The sequence below is a fragment of the Cydia amplana genome, chromosome 21 (assembly GCF_948474715.1).
Source record: "Cydia amplana chromosome 21, ilCydAmpl1.1, whole genome shotgun sequence".
Lineage (NCBI taxonomy): Eukaryota > Metazoa > Arthropoda > Insecta > Lepidoptera > Tortricidae > Cydia > Cydia amplana.
In genome coordinates, this window is record NC_086089.1 from 7862974 (window position 1) to 7879029 (window position 16056).

Consider the following 16056-nt stretch of genomic DNA (forward strand, 5'->3'; position numbering starts at 1 on the left):
ATTTATGTACTCTGACACAGCGACATTGTCAGTAGAAAAGGCGACAAATTTAAATCCAGCAAGAATTTAGCAATTTAGATACGTACTTAATGTCACAGATAACTGTTAAGATGGATGTGTGGCGTGACGAGAATGGATAGGATAAGTAATCTAACTATTATTTTATAATATAAACGTGAAAGATCTGACTGACTGACTTAAATCAACGCACAGCCCAAACCGCTGGGACTAGAAAGTCCAAATTAGGCAAGTAGGTTCCTTATAAGGTCTAGGAGTCCACTAAGAAAGAATTTTTCAAAATTCATCCCCTAAAGGGGTGAAATGGGGGTCCAAAATTAAAAAAAAACTCTCCTGCGCGTGCGAAGCTGCGGGCGAAAGCTAGTGGGTATATAAGATAGGAAGCCTGAAAGTTGCACCCGTAAGTACAAACAGAAAATCTAAGGGCAAACCGCCTAGCGTGGTACGGGCATGTGATGCGGAGGGATGAAAGTCATGCGACGAGAAAGGTATTACGAATGAATGTGGAGGGAAGTACGAGAGGAAAACCGAGGAAAAAGTGGATGGACTGTGTGAGAGACGATATGAGACGAACGCAAGTGAATGATGAAATGACGGATGACAGAGAGGTGTGGAAGAGAAAGACATGCTGCGCCGACCCCAAGTGAATGGGACAAGGGCAAGAGAATGATGATTCCACTTTCAACTTACTGCAACCAGCTTCATCAGAGCCGTCGGTGCAATCAGAGTCGCCGTCGCATCGCCAACCGCCCAGGATGCAGTTACCCGTGGCACACCTACACAATATGAAATAATCAATTAGAGAAGAAATATCGCTGCCTCGATTTCCGCTCGACCGATTCTAGTAGTCACTTCGCTCTGTGTACAATTTAATTACTTAGAACTGCACTGATTGAAACTTTCACGATTTTTACACATTATTATTAAACTCGGAGACCACGGGGACAACGCCGTCCTCGAAACGTCGGAGGTAAATCTTAAAACTTAGATATGCGATAAGTCCCGTTGTACAATTTAATTAGAACTGTCTCGCAGGAGAATGCTGCAGGTACAATACTCACATAAACTCTGTGTCCAGGCAGCGCAGCGTGTGACAGAGCGCCCCCTCATCTGAGCCATCCGGGCAGTCTTGATGCTTGTCACAGACCTGCTCACGCTCCAGGCAGAGTTTACTGCCCCGGCATTGGAACTGGTCGCACTCGCAGTAGAATGGCGCTGCGGAATTAGAACTGCCTCGCACTAGAATGCTGCAGGTACAATACTCACATAAACTCTGTGTCCAGGCAGCGCAGCGTGTGACAGAGCGCCCCCTCATCTGAGCCATCCGGGCAGTCTTGATGCTTGTCACAGACCTGCTCACGCTCCAGGCAGAGTTTACTGCCCCGGCATTGGAAATGGTCGCACTCGCAGTAGAATGGCGCTGCGGAATTAGAACTGCCTCGCACTAGAATGCTGCAGGTACAATACTCACATAAACTCTGTGTCCAGGCAGCGCAGCGTGTGACAGAGCGCCCCCTCATCTGAGCCATCCGGGCAGTCTTGATGCTTGTCACAGACCTGCTCACGCTCCAGGCAGAGTTTACTGCCCCGGCATTGGTACTGGTCGCACTCGCAGTAGAATGGCGCTGCGGAATTAGAACTGCCTCGCACTAGAATGCTGCAGGTACAATACTCACATAAACTCTGTGTCCAGGCAGCGCAGCGTGTGACAGAACGCCCCCTCAGCTGAGCCATCCGGGCAGTCTTGATGCTTGTCACAGACCTGTTCACGCTCCAGGCAGAGTTTACTGTCCCGGCATTGGAACTCGGAATAGAATGGCGCTACGGAATTATAACTGCCTCGCAGTAGAATGCTGTAGTTACAATACTCACATAAACTCTGTGTCGAGGCACCGCAGCGTGTGACAGAGCGCCCCCTCATCTGAGCCATCCGGGCAGTCTTGATGCTTGTCACAGACCTGTTCGCGCTCCAGGCAGAGTTTACTGTCCCGGCATTGGAACTGGTCGAACTCGCAGTAGAATGGCGCTGTGAAAGAAGCTTGGTTTACCATGCGCAACATGGTTATATCTGTATCAGAAAATTCAGTTATTTGATAAGATTTCATCTAATTTTGGTAAGAGCTTGAGTCGTGTTATCACTTATTAGGGTGGTACTTCAAATGTCCAATATGTTTGTCCAATGTCATGGCATCTCACTCTCTCTCTCTTTCTCAAGCAAAATCTGAGACAAAACACAAATTGGACAGGTGGAATAGTACCATCACAGGCACCACAAGACCACCAATAAGTGTGAGCGAAATACCTTATGAGAAGACTCTTGGATTCGTGATGAATAAATCGTTTGTCTTAATCTGTCATTTTAACTTATGTATTGGTAAGAAAGGGATAAACCATAAATTAACTAATTGAAACTTGTAAAATCTTAGAAATAAGGTCTGGTCAGTATTTGGTATTATTTATAATCATGTACTCATTGGTCGACTTACGCGAAAAAGATTCCGTGGATTCTTGTGGACAAATCTCATTGTATTGAATGCAACCTCCGTTGCATTCATACTGGTTGGGGAGGCATTTCTTCGGGCCAGGAGTGCTTGCTGAAATAAATTTGAAGCATCAGCCTTTGCTACTAGCACTCAGCAAAATCACAATTCCGAGACAGTTAATAGCACCAATCAAAACGTACCTACTACGCATCAGCATAGAGAAATATAGTAAGACAAGAGTGCTCACTCCATACATCAGTTTTGATACCAAAAAGACTATTAATTTCAGTGTCTACATCTAGCATCAAGTAGCGGAACTATCAGTACTGCTATTTGACAATAGATGTAGCAGCGACCGGAAAGTCTTATGTTGTTGATCATAAGACTTTCCGGTCGGTGCTACATCTATTGTAGCACTCGCTACTCGATGCTAGATGTAGACACTGAAATTAATAGTCTTTTTGGTATCAAAACTGATGTATGGAGTGAGCAATCTATGTATTTTTTTCTCTATGGCATCAGGTTTTTTTTAGAATTCATATCTTCAAAGAATGATCTTCCTTCGTTGGTATGGCCACGTCTCGCGCAGACCGGCAAGTTACGTGGGTAACAAATGCCTGGCCATGCCGCCTCCTCCCGGTACGGGAAGAAAAGGCCGGCCCAGGAAGCGATGGCTTGATGTCGTTAAGGAGGACATGCGTGCTAACGGACTCGCCACCAGGGACGCCGAAGATCGGGCAAAGTGGACACGAAGGAGTCGGAAGGCGGACCCCGGGTCCTCGCGCCCCGCGCCCCGGCACAGCTGGGATTGACGCCAGGATGATGATGATGATGATCTTCAAAGAATATTTTAATTGTGGGTGTGGTCCTCGCCTCCCTAAACTTCAAAACCATATATATCATTCTAAGTTACTCACGTGAACAATCGTCTTCATCCTCCCCATCCTTGCAGTCCTTTTCCCCATCGCACCTCTTAATCATCGGTATACATTCGTTACTCTTATAGCAATACGCCTCATCCCCTCTGCACTCTGCAAGCCTGGTACAATTCCCCCCCTCCACGATCAATCCAGGGGGGCAAAGGCACTTGTAGGACATCGGTGTTTCGATCGAGGGGAAGGCGCCTAAGATGGGGAGGGTAGGGGTTTGGACGCAGATGTGGGAGCAAGGGTTGAGGGTGCAGGGGTGGGGAGGGGTGTTGGAGTCGGGGGTGGTTGTGGCTTGGAGGTGGAGGTGGGTCTCGTTGGGGAATATTGCTGGAAAGAGAAAATACCGATAGTCACTGGATGAAAGGTAGCAATAAAAGCACGTTATAGCACAAAACAATTAGGAAAATATATAACGAAAAGTATGTGTTAATAATACCACAGAATAAATAATAGTACTAGGTACAGAAGACTCACTCTCTAACAAAACGCGTCTGTTACGATCAGCACAGATATGGCCGCTAGGCGGCGACAGCGCCACGCGCGGCTTATGGCTAGCCACCAAAATTGGTGTGGAACGGATGTACTTTTAGCTACCTGTAGCAAAGCGACGAAATCGCGGAGTGAGCCACGCCTGGTAATACGAAATTATGCGAGTCAAAAAAATACCTGGGACCCACAACGCCACGCTTGCCCCGAAGCGTACTCATATTTTTGAATACCACGTCGGTTGTAAACAACTGTATAGGAGTGCCGCATGCGTGTGGCCGACCCTTTACAAACCTGAATACTCCTTTGAAGAACCTCAGATAGCCTCAGACGAAAGAAAGAAATTCAACCATGAACGTCCACTTCGTCCGTTTTAATAAGTATGTATAAGTATTATGTATCTATATAAACTGCGGTATTTAACGCCGTTATCGGGTGATAATATCACGATAGAGTAAACGTCACTTTTTAACACCGTTCAGTGGAAAGACTACTTTATCGTGTCATTATAACACGATGCGTCCATCATCCGCTGAAGCCTTGAATACGTACAGAGCTCGACACGTCTTGGCGTAGACGTCTCCCTCAAATACTCGTCCCAGAACACTCGGGGAGTCCTTCCATCGGACCAGAACATGTCCCATCGTCACAGCCAGGCTGCTCGGTGCTGTCGGCAGACATTTCCTGATATCTTGTCAACTTGACGTAATAAGTACCAAGTTGTATACGTACAGAGCTCGACACGTCTCGGTTTGGACGCTTCCCCTAAATACTCGTCCCAGAACTCTCGGGGAGTCCTTCCATCAGACCAGAACATGTCCCATCGTCCCAGCCAGGCTGCTCGCTGCTGTCGGCAGACATTTCCTGATATCTTGTCAATTTTACGTAATAAGTACCAAATTGTATACGTACAGAGCTCGACACGTCTCGGTGTGGACGCTTCCCCTAAATACTCATCCCAGAACACTCGGGGAGTCCTTCCATCGGATCAGAACATGTCCCATCTTCCCAGCCAGGCTGCTCGCTGCTGTCGGCAGACATTTCCTGATATCTTGTCAATTTTACGTAATAAGTACCAAATTGTATACGTACAGAGCTCGACACGTCTCGGTGTGGACGCTTCCCCTAAATACTCGTCCCAGAACACTCGGGGAGTCCTTCCATCAGACCAGAACATGTCCCATCGTCACTGCCAGGCTACTCGCTGCTGTCGGCAGACGTTTCCTGATATCTTGTCAACTTGACGTAATAAGTACCAAGTTGTATACGTACAGAGCTCGACACGTCTCGGCATGGACGACTCCCCTAAATACTCGTCCCAGAACACTCGGGGAGTCCTTCCATCGGACCAGAACATGTCCCATCGTCACTGCCACGCTGCTCGGTGCTGTCGGCAGACATTTCCTGGTATCCTGTCAATTTGACGTAATAAGTACCAACTTGTATACGTACAGAGCTCGACACGTCTCGGAGTGGACGTCTCCCCCAAATACTCGTCCCAGAACACTCGGGGAGTTCTTCCATCAGACCAGAATATGTAAGGCATCGTCACAGCGAGGCTGCTCGCTGCTGTCGGCAGACGTTTCCTGATATCTTGTCAACTTGACGTAATAAGTACCAAGTTGTATACGTACAGAGCTCGACACGTCTCGGAGTGGACGTCTCCCCCAAATACTCGTCCCAAAACACTCGGGGAGTTCTTCCATCGGACCAGAACATGTAAGGCATCGTCACAGCGAGGCTGCTCGCTGCTGTCGGCAGACGTTTTCTGATGTCTTGTCTGACACCTGAGGGAATAAGTCAAATACGGAAATGGCTCAAATATTTAACAAATTGAGTCGACTCCGGAAAGGCTGGTGAGACGCCAGAGGGGCATTTTATAAGCGTTACCCAAGTAACACAAGGCAGCTGAATATTGTTTGAATAATAGAGCATGCCGTACTGTAAGCTGAATAAGGTAGCTGCATAATGTTTGCAACAGCGCTGTTACAGACGTTATACAGAAGATTTGGGCACAAATTAAACAGCTTACAACTGAATAAGAGCAATGTAATAGCTGTATGATGTGTGTATAGTGGTGATTTAGCTGAATAATACTTGTATAGAGGCTGTCAAAATCGACTATACCGATTTTAAACCAAAGTTATCCAGCTTTCTACACAAATTACACAATTAATCAGGTATTCATACGTTATCCAGCTTTTGGTTCACAAGTGCATTTTTACAGAAAATATATTCAGATATTAGCACTAAAATACAGAAAATGTGTGTTTTTAAATCAATGATTTGTCTTCCATTTTAATTTGTGAACTCGTCGTGTCAAGTGAGTGAGTGAGTGAGTGAGTGAGTGTGTGTGAGTTCTGTAGTGAGTGTAGTGATACAAAATTAGTGACTGATTTGGTAAAAGTATACACAGATTTCATTACGCATGCCACTTTACTGTAAATGTATATATATATATATTTTAATTAAAATTTTAAAGCGCCGCGTAAATAATGCACCATTTAAAAAGTAAATATAGACATTTTGCTAGTCCACTTTTAAATTTCTAATTTTTTTGCGGTGTTTAGATGGTTTAGTAATAGAAAATGAACTTTAACAAGTTATGCTACGATAACATTCGTTTTATAAATGAATAAACATGGGTTTTTCAGTTCAATTTGAATTCCTATTTAATTGTAGAGGTTAGAATATGAGCAACCATAATGGCGTCCGACCGTGCTGAATATAAGCTGCTGCCACAGCTATTATTGTGCTAAATTTCTGAATAAGCATTCACATTAGACGCGTTACTAAGCTACATTTTAGATAATAATGGTTTTAGAACAACAAGTTTTGAATAGCATCAGTATAATAGTAATTGTTTGCTCGATCTTAACGCCTATTAGGATTCTATACACAAATAGTAAAAACCATCGATCCTCACTAGTTTGATGAGAAACATTGTAGGTATGTAACACGGGCGATATTAAATCCTACTTCCTACTAATATAGGTATAATATTTAAGTTATATGATATTAGTACATTATGTATTGTGGTTCGCGGTAGGCCCCTGAGCGCTGAGCTTGTTCTTCTTTTATTTTTCCATTTCAATGGATTCATTTTATATTATTTTTAAATCACAAGTCTGTACAACACAGTTTTTTCATCAACGCTTTTTGCTTAAATTCTATAAATGACCACAGCGCACCTTATTGTTAAGCAGTAGTTTGAACAACACTTCTCAATGCGTTAATTTTTCAGATTTTAGCAAGAAAAGATAGTACATGTGTACTAAAATCGCTATAACTTAGGTATAAGTGTTGTTCTAGTATTTATTATTCAGACGTAATGTCTATAAAAAGCCATATTAACCTATATATGCAGCTACTGGATAAGAAATAAGATGTGGATTGCAATACAGCTTCTAGTAATAGCGTCAACCTTTATTCAAAAATTGGCGTTAAAACAGAAACTATAACCGCTATTATACAATTGAAAGTCTCCACAGACGCTTCTTTTCAGCATTTAGTAACCACTATCACATTTTTCTTAATATCGTCTGCTTAATGTCCCACAACACACAAGTTATACAGCTAATTGCTGCTCATGGCTCTACTTCGCAGCTATTAGCTACCACAAATGCTTTAAGCTGAATAATGTCTGACTAACTGTGTAAGAAATAAGTATTATTCAGCTTTAATATGCAAAACCGATACTATGCAAAATTTATTCAGCATTAATTGGTATATAGGTCCAGATATTTTTTTATTCCGAATTTAGTAATTTCCACCGCTTATACACAAAATGTATGCAATCTTAATTTGAAAAAGATGATAATTTTACTCTATTATCCTGCTTGTGTGTTACTTGGGTAGTATAGCCTACAAAAAACAAGCAACAACGGTTGAACTCCAGGAGTGCCGATAGAAATGAAAACTCACCTCAACATGTTACCGACGCCCGGTAACACGATACATACGTTTAACGGAGGTATTCTATTTATTTATTACATATTATTATCATTCTCAAATAAGATCACACTTTTTCATTGACATGTTTGTTTACATACTGCCATGACAACGTCAAATTATTTGAACATAGGTAAAGAGTCTTGAAAAGGAGTCCGCAACATAAATGTCAAATAACATTTGAGTTTTTCTTTATTGATTTAAATGCCATTTAAATTATGAGTGGCCACCTTACGGGGCTTACGTCACGTGATAGCCTTACGCTGTCTCGAGTATATCATTTTTAGGGTTCCGTACCCAAAGGATAAAAAACGGGACCCTATTACTAAGACTTCGCTGTCCGTCCGTCCGTCCGTCCGTCTGTCACCAGGCTGTATCTCATGAACCGCGATAGCTAGACAGTTGAAATTTTCACAAATGATGTATCTCTGTTGCCGCTATAACAACAAATACTAAAAATAAAATAAAATAAATATTTAAGGGGGGCTCCCATACAACAAACAGGATTTTTTGCATATTTTTTGTTGATGGTGCGGAACCCTCCGTGCGCGAGTCCGACTCGCACTTGGCCGGTTTTTTACAAATTGTAATGTCTTTAGTATATGACGAATGGTAAAACACGTACCTCGGGGTAAAGTTCGTAGATGGATGAACTCAATGGAATTGGTTCCTTCATCTGACACGACAACCTTGTCCGAGTCATGGAGGTTGCGCACTCTTACACGCGGTCCTAGAAAGATTACAAATTATTAGAGCCTGTGCAGAAAGAGTCGTGGAATGTATGGGGCAGGGATGTTGCGAATATCCGCATCCGCATCCGCAACCGCGGAACTTCCGCATTATTTTCAACATCCGCATCTGCATCCGCATTCGCATAGTATCGATGCGGATGCGGATGTGGAACAGGTCGGTACAGGAACATCTTAGCATCGGCGTAAGTGCCGGACTGCTAGGTAATTTAGTCATTAGCCAAAAATCTATTAGAAATTAGCAGTCAAGCGTGAGTGGGACTTAATGTACGGAACCCTTGGAACTCGAGTCCAACTCGCACATGGCCGGTTTTTTGAAATAAAAATTACTAAAATGTAATATTTGACGTTTTTTATGTACCTATCTTGTCATCCGCATCCGCGGATGTGAGCCTTTAAAAATCCGCATCCGTAACCGCGTCCGCGGATGTCAAAAAATCGGCATCCGCAACATCCCTGGTATGGGGCCCAATACAATCCACGACTCTTCTCTTTCCGCACAGACTCTAATTAGTTTATTATCACTATGGAGCGCTGGTGGCCTAACGGTAAGCGTGCGACTTTCAATCCGGAGGTCGCGGGTTTAAACCCCGCTCGTACCAATGCAATGAGTTCTTCGGAACTTACGTACGAAATATCATTTGATATTTACCACTCGCTTTTCGGTGAAGGAAAACATCGTGACGAAACCGGACTAATCGCAAAAAGGCCTAGTTTACCCCCTGGGTTCGAAGGTCAGATGGCAGTCGCTTTCGTAAAAACTAGTGCCTACGCCAATTCCTGGGATTAGTTGTCAAGCGGACCCCAGGCTCCCATGAGCCGTGGAAAAATGCCGGGACAACGCGAGGAAGATGAGTTTATTATGATTATGCTTTGATCTGACGATCGCGGGTTTAAATCCCGGCTAATACAAATGACTTTAACGGAACTTCATAAGTTCAAAAGAGTCAAAGTTTTATAAATAGGGGGGATTACCTTTTAAATTCCTCATTATAACGTGCTGATGCTCCCTCTCGTCGCCGTCTAAGCCGATACTGTCGACGTGTATCTCATTGTTCTGCTCACTCTCCACTACAGCTACAAGCAGCCTCCTGTAATAATAGGGAATATTACGCGAAACTCTGCGTAGGGGGCGTCACTTCCATAATCCGTCACAAGGGTCTACCGCAAACGAGAGAGCCGAAATTTTGTTATCTAACCTCTCTGTCACTCTTGCATATTCGAGCGATAAAGAGGCAGATTAGCTGAATTTAGATTTCGCGTTTCCATTGTCTGTGAAAACTTGTCAAAAAACAGTTTAAAGCACAGTATGTATTAAATGAACCAAACTTGCATTTAATGGTAGTTATAAGACCTTTCCATAATGGGACATCTAATGAGCATGTTAGTAGAACATGGTACAGTAGTTCTTCTAACAATCTATGCTACTATTGTCTCCTCGCTGATGGGACAAAATAATAACAAGAAATAGTTGATTGACCAATTATTATGTTTATTATCAATCTCTGGCCTCCCCCCACCACTCTTACTGTTTACTCGACAATTTTTTTTACAGGGGGGGGGGGCTGCCAAAGACCTGAAATCATACAGCTTACCCGTAATGCTGCAGCAGACAGAAGCTGACAGGTATCTCCTGAGCGGGGAAGCGGTGAAGTAAAGCCCGTTTGCCGTCCTTTACAGAGAATACTTTTCTAGGAACCGCCGACCAATCCAACACATAAAGATTTCAGTCACGTAATCTTCAGGGAAAATACTTTGAGAAACCACTAGTTGCTTAGAGATCGCATGGCGATCCCGCCAAAGACCTAAAATCATACAGTTTACCCGAAATGCTGCAGCAGACAGAAGCTGACAGGTATCTCCTGAGCGGGGAAGCGGTGAAGTAAAGCCCGTTTGCCGTCCTTTACAGAGAATACTTTTCTAGGAACCGCCGACCAATCCAACACATAAAGATTTCAGTCACGTAATCTTCAGGGAGAATACTTTGAGAAACCACTAGTTGCTTAGAGATCACATGGCGATCCCGCCAAAGACCTAAAATCTTACAGCTTACCCGAAATGCTGCAGCAGACAGAAGCTGACAGGTATCTCCTGAGCGGGGAAGCGATGAAGTAAAGCCCGTTTGCCATCCTTCAGAGAGAACACTTCTAGGAACCGCCGACCAATCCAACACGTAAAGATTTCAGTAACGTAATCTTCAGGGAGAATACTATGAGAAACCACTAGTTGCTTAAAGATCACATGGCGACCCTGCCAAAGACCTAAAATCATACAGCTTACCCGAAATGCTGCAGCAGACAGAAGCTGACAGGGATCTCCTGAGCGGGGAAGCGGTGAAGTAAAGCCCGTTTGCCATCCTTCAGAGAGAACACTTCTAGGAACCGCCGACCAGAATCCAGCACATATAGGTTGTCAGTCACGTAATCTGTAAAGATATTACTGCTTAGTATTCCTTTGTCCATCTTTTTTAGGGTTCCGTAGCCAAATGGCAAAAAACGGAACCCTTATAGATTCGTCATGTCCGTCTGTCTGTCTGTCTGTCCGTCCGTATGTCACAGCTACTTTTCTCCGAAACTATAAGAACTATACTGTTGAAACTTGGTAAGTAGATGTATTCTGTGAACCGCATTAAGATTTTCATACAAAAATAGAAAAAAAAACAATAAATTTTGGGGGTTCCACATACTTAGAACTGAAACTCAAAAAAATTTTTTCATCAAACCCATACGTGTGGGGTATCTATGGATAGGTCTTCAAAAATGATATTGAGGTTTCTAATATCATTTTTTTCTAAACTGAATAGTTGGCGCGAGAGACACTTCCAAAGTGGTAAAATGTGTGTCCCCCCCCCCCCCCTGTAACTTCTAAAATAAGAGAATAATAAAACTAAAAAAAATATATGATGTACATTAGCATGTAAACTTCCACTGAAAATTGGTTTGAACGAGATTTAGTAAGTAGTTTTTTTTTAATACGTCATAACATAAATCGCCTAAATACGGAACCCTTCATGGGCGAGTCCGACTCGCACTTGGCCGCTTTTTTAGGGTTCCGTACCCAAAGGGTAAAAACGGGACCCTATTACTAAGACTCCGCTGTCCGTCCGTCCGTCCGTCCGTCCGTCCGTCCATCCGTCCGTCCGTCCGTCCGTCTGTCACCAGGCTGTATCTCACGAACCGTGATAGCTAGACAGTTGAAATTTTCACAGATGGTGTATTTCTGTTGCCGCTATAACAACAAATACTAAAAACAGAATAAAATAAAGATTGAAGTGGGGCCCATACAACAAACGTGATTTTTGACCGAAGTTAAGCAACGTCGGGCGGGGTCAGTACTTGGATGGGTGACCGTTTTTTTGCTTGTTTTGCTCTATTTTTTGTTGATGGTGCGGAACCCTCCGTGCGCGAGTCCGACTCGCACTTGGCCGGTTTTTTTATTTAATACAACGTCGCACAGGCAGTTTTTTTTTGCACGGGCAAATTTTTCATTAATTATTTAGGTTTTATAGTAAAAAAAGAATTATTTTAGATGACTAGTAGGAAAACTATAACCCCGTGGTGGCTGTAGGTACTCACCGTAATCCATGTCGACAACGTTCTCAAGCCCGTTGAAAGCGAATACGTGGGTGACGCCGAGGGTGAAGTCGGCCATGTCGATCTTGACGATGCATTTGCGCACGCCGTCGTATATGTACAGGGTGTCTGTGAAGCATAGACAGTCCGTAAGAGCGTTTTTACATTGTCCGATTACGAAAAAAAAACATTAAAGGCTTCGGCACACAGGCGCGTTTTCCGGGCGGGGCGTGAGCGCGGCGTGAGCCGTTTGTATGTAAAAGCGGCGCGCCCCGCTCACGCCGCTATACTATTATAAATATATGATTATATACTATTAACTGAGGCGAAGCCGGGTAAAAAGGGTAGTATAGAGGTTTGGAGTCAATAGACGAGAGTAGGTATAGCAATGAACGTCTTTATTCGATGGATTGCCTATTTTATACATATGAAGTTATCGCTGATACAAGCAATACGCGTCTATGTCGCAGTAAACCAAAGCTTTACTGCTAAACACTAAAAGTGGACATTTACCACATTACACCGCGCTCGGAAAACGCGCATGTGTGACGAAGCCTTTATAAAAAAATATGATTATTGTTCAAAAGATAACTTGAAAACCAAAACGGACTCAGGGCATTTGCTTTTTTCCAAGGATCATCCGACATGCGATATCGAATCGGATAATGTGATGATACTCAGGTACCTGGCTCAATAAAATAGGTAAAATAAGTCTGGAATCACCAATCTACATAAATAAATACCTAAATAATTTTATTGGACATTCTTACTCTCTATCTAAAATCTACTTACACAAATTGACTAAGTCCCACAGTACGTTCAGGAAGGCTTGTGGAGGGATGTGGATACTCAGAAAACTATATAATATAATATATAAAACGTCATAGAAAATTAGACACTAAAATATTTATTATATTACGCAATTGGACATGCAGTTACTTCGAAGTTTGTAGGCTGAGGTTGAGGTTTACTGGATGATACCTTCTAAACCTATCCTTCTACTACCACCTATGACTCTCAGGGTTTTTTTCTAAATCTTTATCACTTAAGGGGCCCACTGATTACCAGTCCGCCGGACGATATCGACCTGTCAGTTGTTCGGAACTGTCAACTTTTTGTTCTAACTGACAGGCTGATAATCAGTGGGCCCCTTTACTACTAGGTACTACTACGAGTACAAGTGTATTCTTTACCTCTTCTACTGTCATATGCCATGGCTTGAACCCTGCCTATGTCGAAGTTAGCAGCGTGGGCCTCAGGGTTCCCAAGAGTGTCGTATCGGATCCTCGTGAACGACGCGCCGGCACCGACGACTAGGTATTGAGGGCGGTAGTTGGGCTCATCTAGAACATAAGAATAATACTTTATTCATATATGGGGCATTATCTATGAAAAGGGACCTTATTGTCGATGGTGCTTACGCCGCACAGCGTCGCGCGGCATTGTATTTATACCAGAGCATCGTTAATAATGGCGTAAGCGCCATCGACAATAAGGTCCCTTTTCATAGATAACGTCACATATAAAGTACAACAAAAACATCTAAAATAAAACTAGACTAAATCTAAAAAAAGCCCCTGCAACAAGGTCCCCAAGATGCTGGCTGCGTTACCCCCCTGAACTGCCAAACTGATTAAATTACATCACAGATTCTACCAGTAACATCGAATTTCTAATATCGTGTATTTGTATCTCTGTCTTTCGTGCATCGTTAGGTTTAGCCTCCCAGCAGGACTATATTATGATCTTATATCACGAGTGGAACAGCATTTCGTCATCTACTGACGACTGACCTGACGACGACTGGTCTGGCCTAGTGTAGTGACCCTGCCTGTTAAGCCGCGGTCCTGGGTTCGAATCCTAGTAAGGGCATTTATTTGTGTGATTAACACAGATATTTGTTCCTGAGTCATGGTTGTTTTCTATGTATTTGTATATTATATATGTATATCGTTGTCTGAGTACCCACAACACAAGCCTTCTTGAGCTTACTGTGGGGCTTAGTCAATTTGTGTAAGAAAATGTCCTATAATATTTATTTATTTATTTATCTACCGTTTTTTCCTAACATGGTTGTGGACTATGATTAAAATATCACGTCGATAATGTGACTAATTATCATCATTCGCGTCATAGAAATTATGAAAATGACGATTGCCTATGGCTAAATAAGTTTATGAAAAATATGAAAATGACTGAACCTCAGTATCGCCACTATCTCTGTATCTATATCTCTGTTTGGCCCTATGAACAAGCGAAAACATAAAAGAAGATTTTGGCCCGTACATTGAAAGAAATTTGAATTGTAGAGCATTCGTCGCTGCTAGAGAACTGCATGAGAATAATAACGAGAAGTTTCGTCATTTTTATAGAATGTCAAAAGAATCATATTCTTATTTGGTGCAGTTGTTAGCTCCAAATATTCATAAGAAAAGTACAGTAATGAGAGAATGTGTGACAGCTGAGGAATAGTAGTTTGTGTTACAAGGGATCAAAATGATATATTTCCGTCAAGGGCGTACATTGAATCCTGAATGAAGCGATGGATTCTACAATAGAATCCCGAACCTAGTGAGGGATTCTAAAGTAGAATCCTGAGCGTAATGAGGGATTTAAGTGTTAACGCCCAAGACGAAATAATTTTGATACCGTGTGACACATACTGCTTTTCACATCAACTATGAGAAAAATAAAAAAAATCTTAGTGTTGACACAATCTGATGCTTAAATTGCTTAAACAGATTATTTAAGCTAAAAAAATAATGTGCAAAAAAATGTAAAAAGAGTGTGCTTTTGACACATACTGCTTTTCCGAATAGGTGGTGTGAAAAGGATTTTAATAACACTCAGGTAAAGCAATCAACATACTTATTTATTTGTAAGAATATACTCGTAGTAACAACTTTAATTTTTAACAAGCAGAAACGTCTGCGAACGATGCTATTTAAGCTTAGATAAAACAATTTTCCATTTTTAAATGTATATAGTACCTAACAATTATTATTAAAACAAATATTTATTTAGCAATCATTATTTTCATTAAGCGGTGTATTCAAATTTTGTCCTACTGTTCCATAATACAATGTAATCTGCGAATTGTCTATTGAAGATAATGTAGTAGGGTAGTAGGCGTATCTTCCAAAATTTCGTCTATTAATAGCATAACGCCTCGTTTAAATTTTCTCATTTGTCCGTCTGACATAGGTTCTATATCGGGCATTAAGCTCAGCAGAAACATTCTTTTAGATTTTTCTGCAAGACGTTCAGTTTTTTCTGTCCTAGCTTGTTTAGCCTTAAAATAATTAATGATGCTTTCATCCACCGAGTCTTTTGTTTTGCGGATTTTTTTCTTCGTTGAAAGGTTTGATGTCGGCGAAGGCGTTGGTAATGGTAGGGAGTGTGGAGATAGCGTCGGGATTGATACTAATGACGAATGCGGCGATGGCGGTTGAGATTGTGGAGCTGGCGTCGGCACTGAATATGTTGACTGTGGTGATGGCGTTGGAATTGGTCTATGTTCTGTATTTATCTGAGTACTAGACGTATTTGAATTGTTATAAAAATTTACCAGTATTGATTGGGATCCATCTTCATCATCGGTAATTTGATCGATTGGTGGCTTTTCTAGGTTCCCAGAAACAGACGCTGATGATAATTTAATAAATGGTAACGTGAATTGCATCACCTCATTTAGGTAATATGGATTCTCTTTTTTTGCCCCAGCTCCACTTTTACCGGGTTTCATATTTCGGACCAATACATTATGAATATTTTGCCATTTTTCTTTGTACTCTGCACCTGTAATTAAAGTTTTAATTATGTTTTTGTTTCAGGTATTTAGGTGAAGGATGTAGGTACGTAAGGAAGC

At 42.2% G+C, this 16056-nt stretch overlaps 1 protein-coding gene across 1 annotated transcript in view; it reads right to left on the bottom strand.

Annotated features, from left to right (window-relative positions):
- LOC134657849 (vitellogenin receptor) overlaps window positions 1-16056 on the bottom strand; it is a 72942-nt gene that overhangs the window by 35755 nt on the left and 21131 nt on the right. The window contains exons 14-23 of the mRNA XM_063513428.1: window positions 13382-13531; window positions 12192-12317; window positions 10897-11041; window positions 9592-9707; window positions 8493-8597; window positions 5551-5703; window positions 3419-3757; window positions 2505-2612; window positions 1891-2044; window positions 709-794 (exon numbers count right to left, since the gene is read on the bottom strand). Of these exons, the coding sequence (XP_063369498.1) occupies window positions 709-794; window positions 1891-2044; window positions 2505-2612; window positions 3419-3757; window positions 5551-5703; window positions 8493-8597; window positions 9592-9707; window positions 10897-11041; window positions 12192-12317; window positions 13382-13531 (1482 nt within the window). The remainder of the gene's footprint in view (window positions 1-708; window positions 795-1890; window positions 2045-2504; window positions 2613-3418; window positions 3758-5550; window positions 5704-8492; window positions 8598-9591; window positions 9708-10896; window positions 11042-12191; window positions 12318-13381; window positions 13532-16056) is intronic.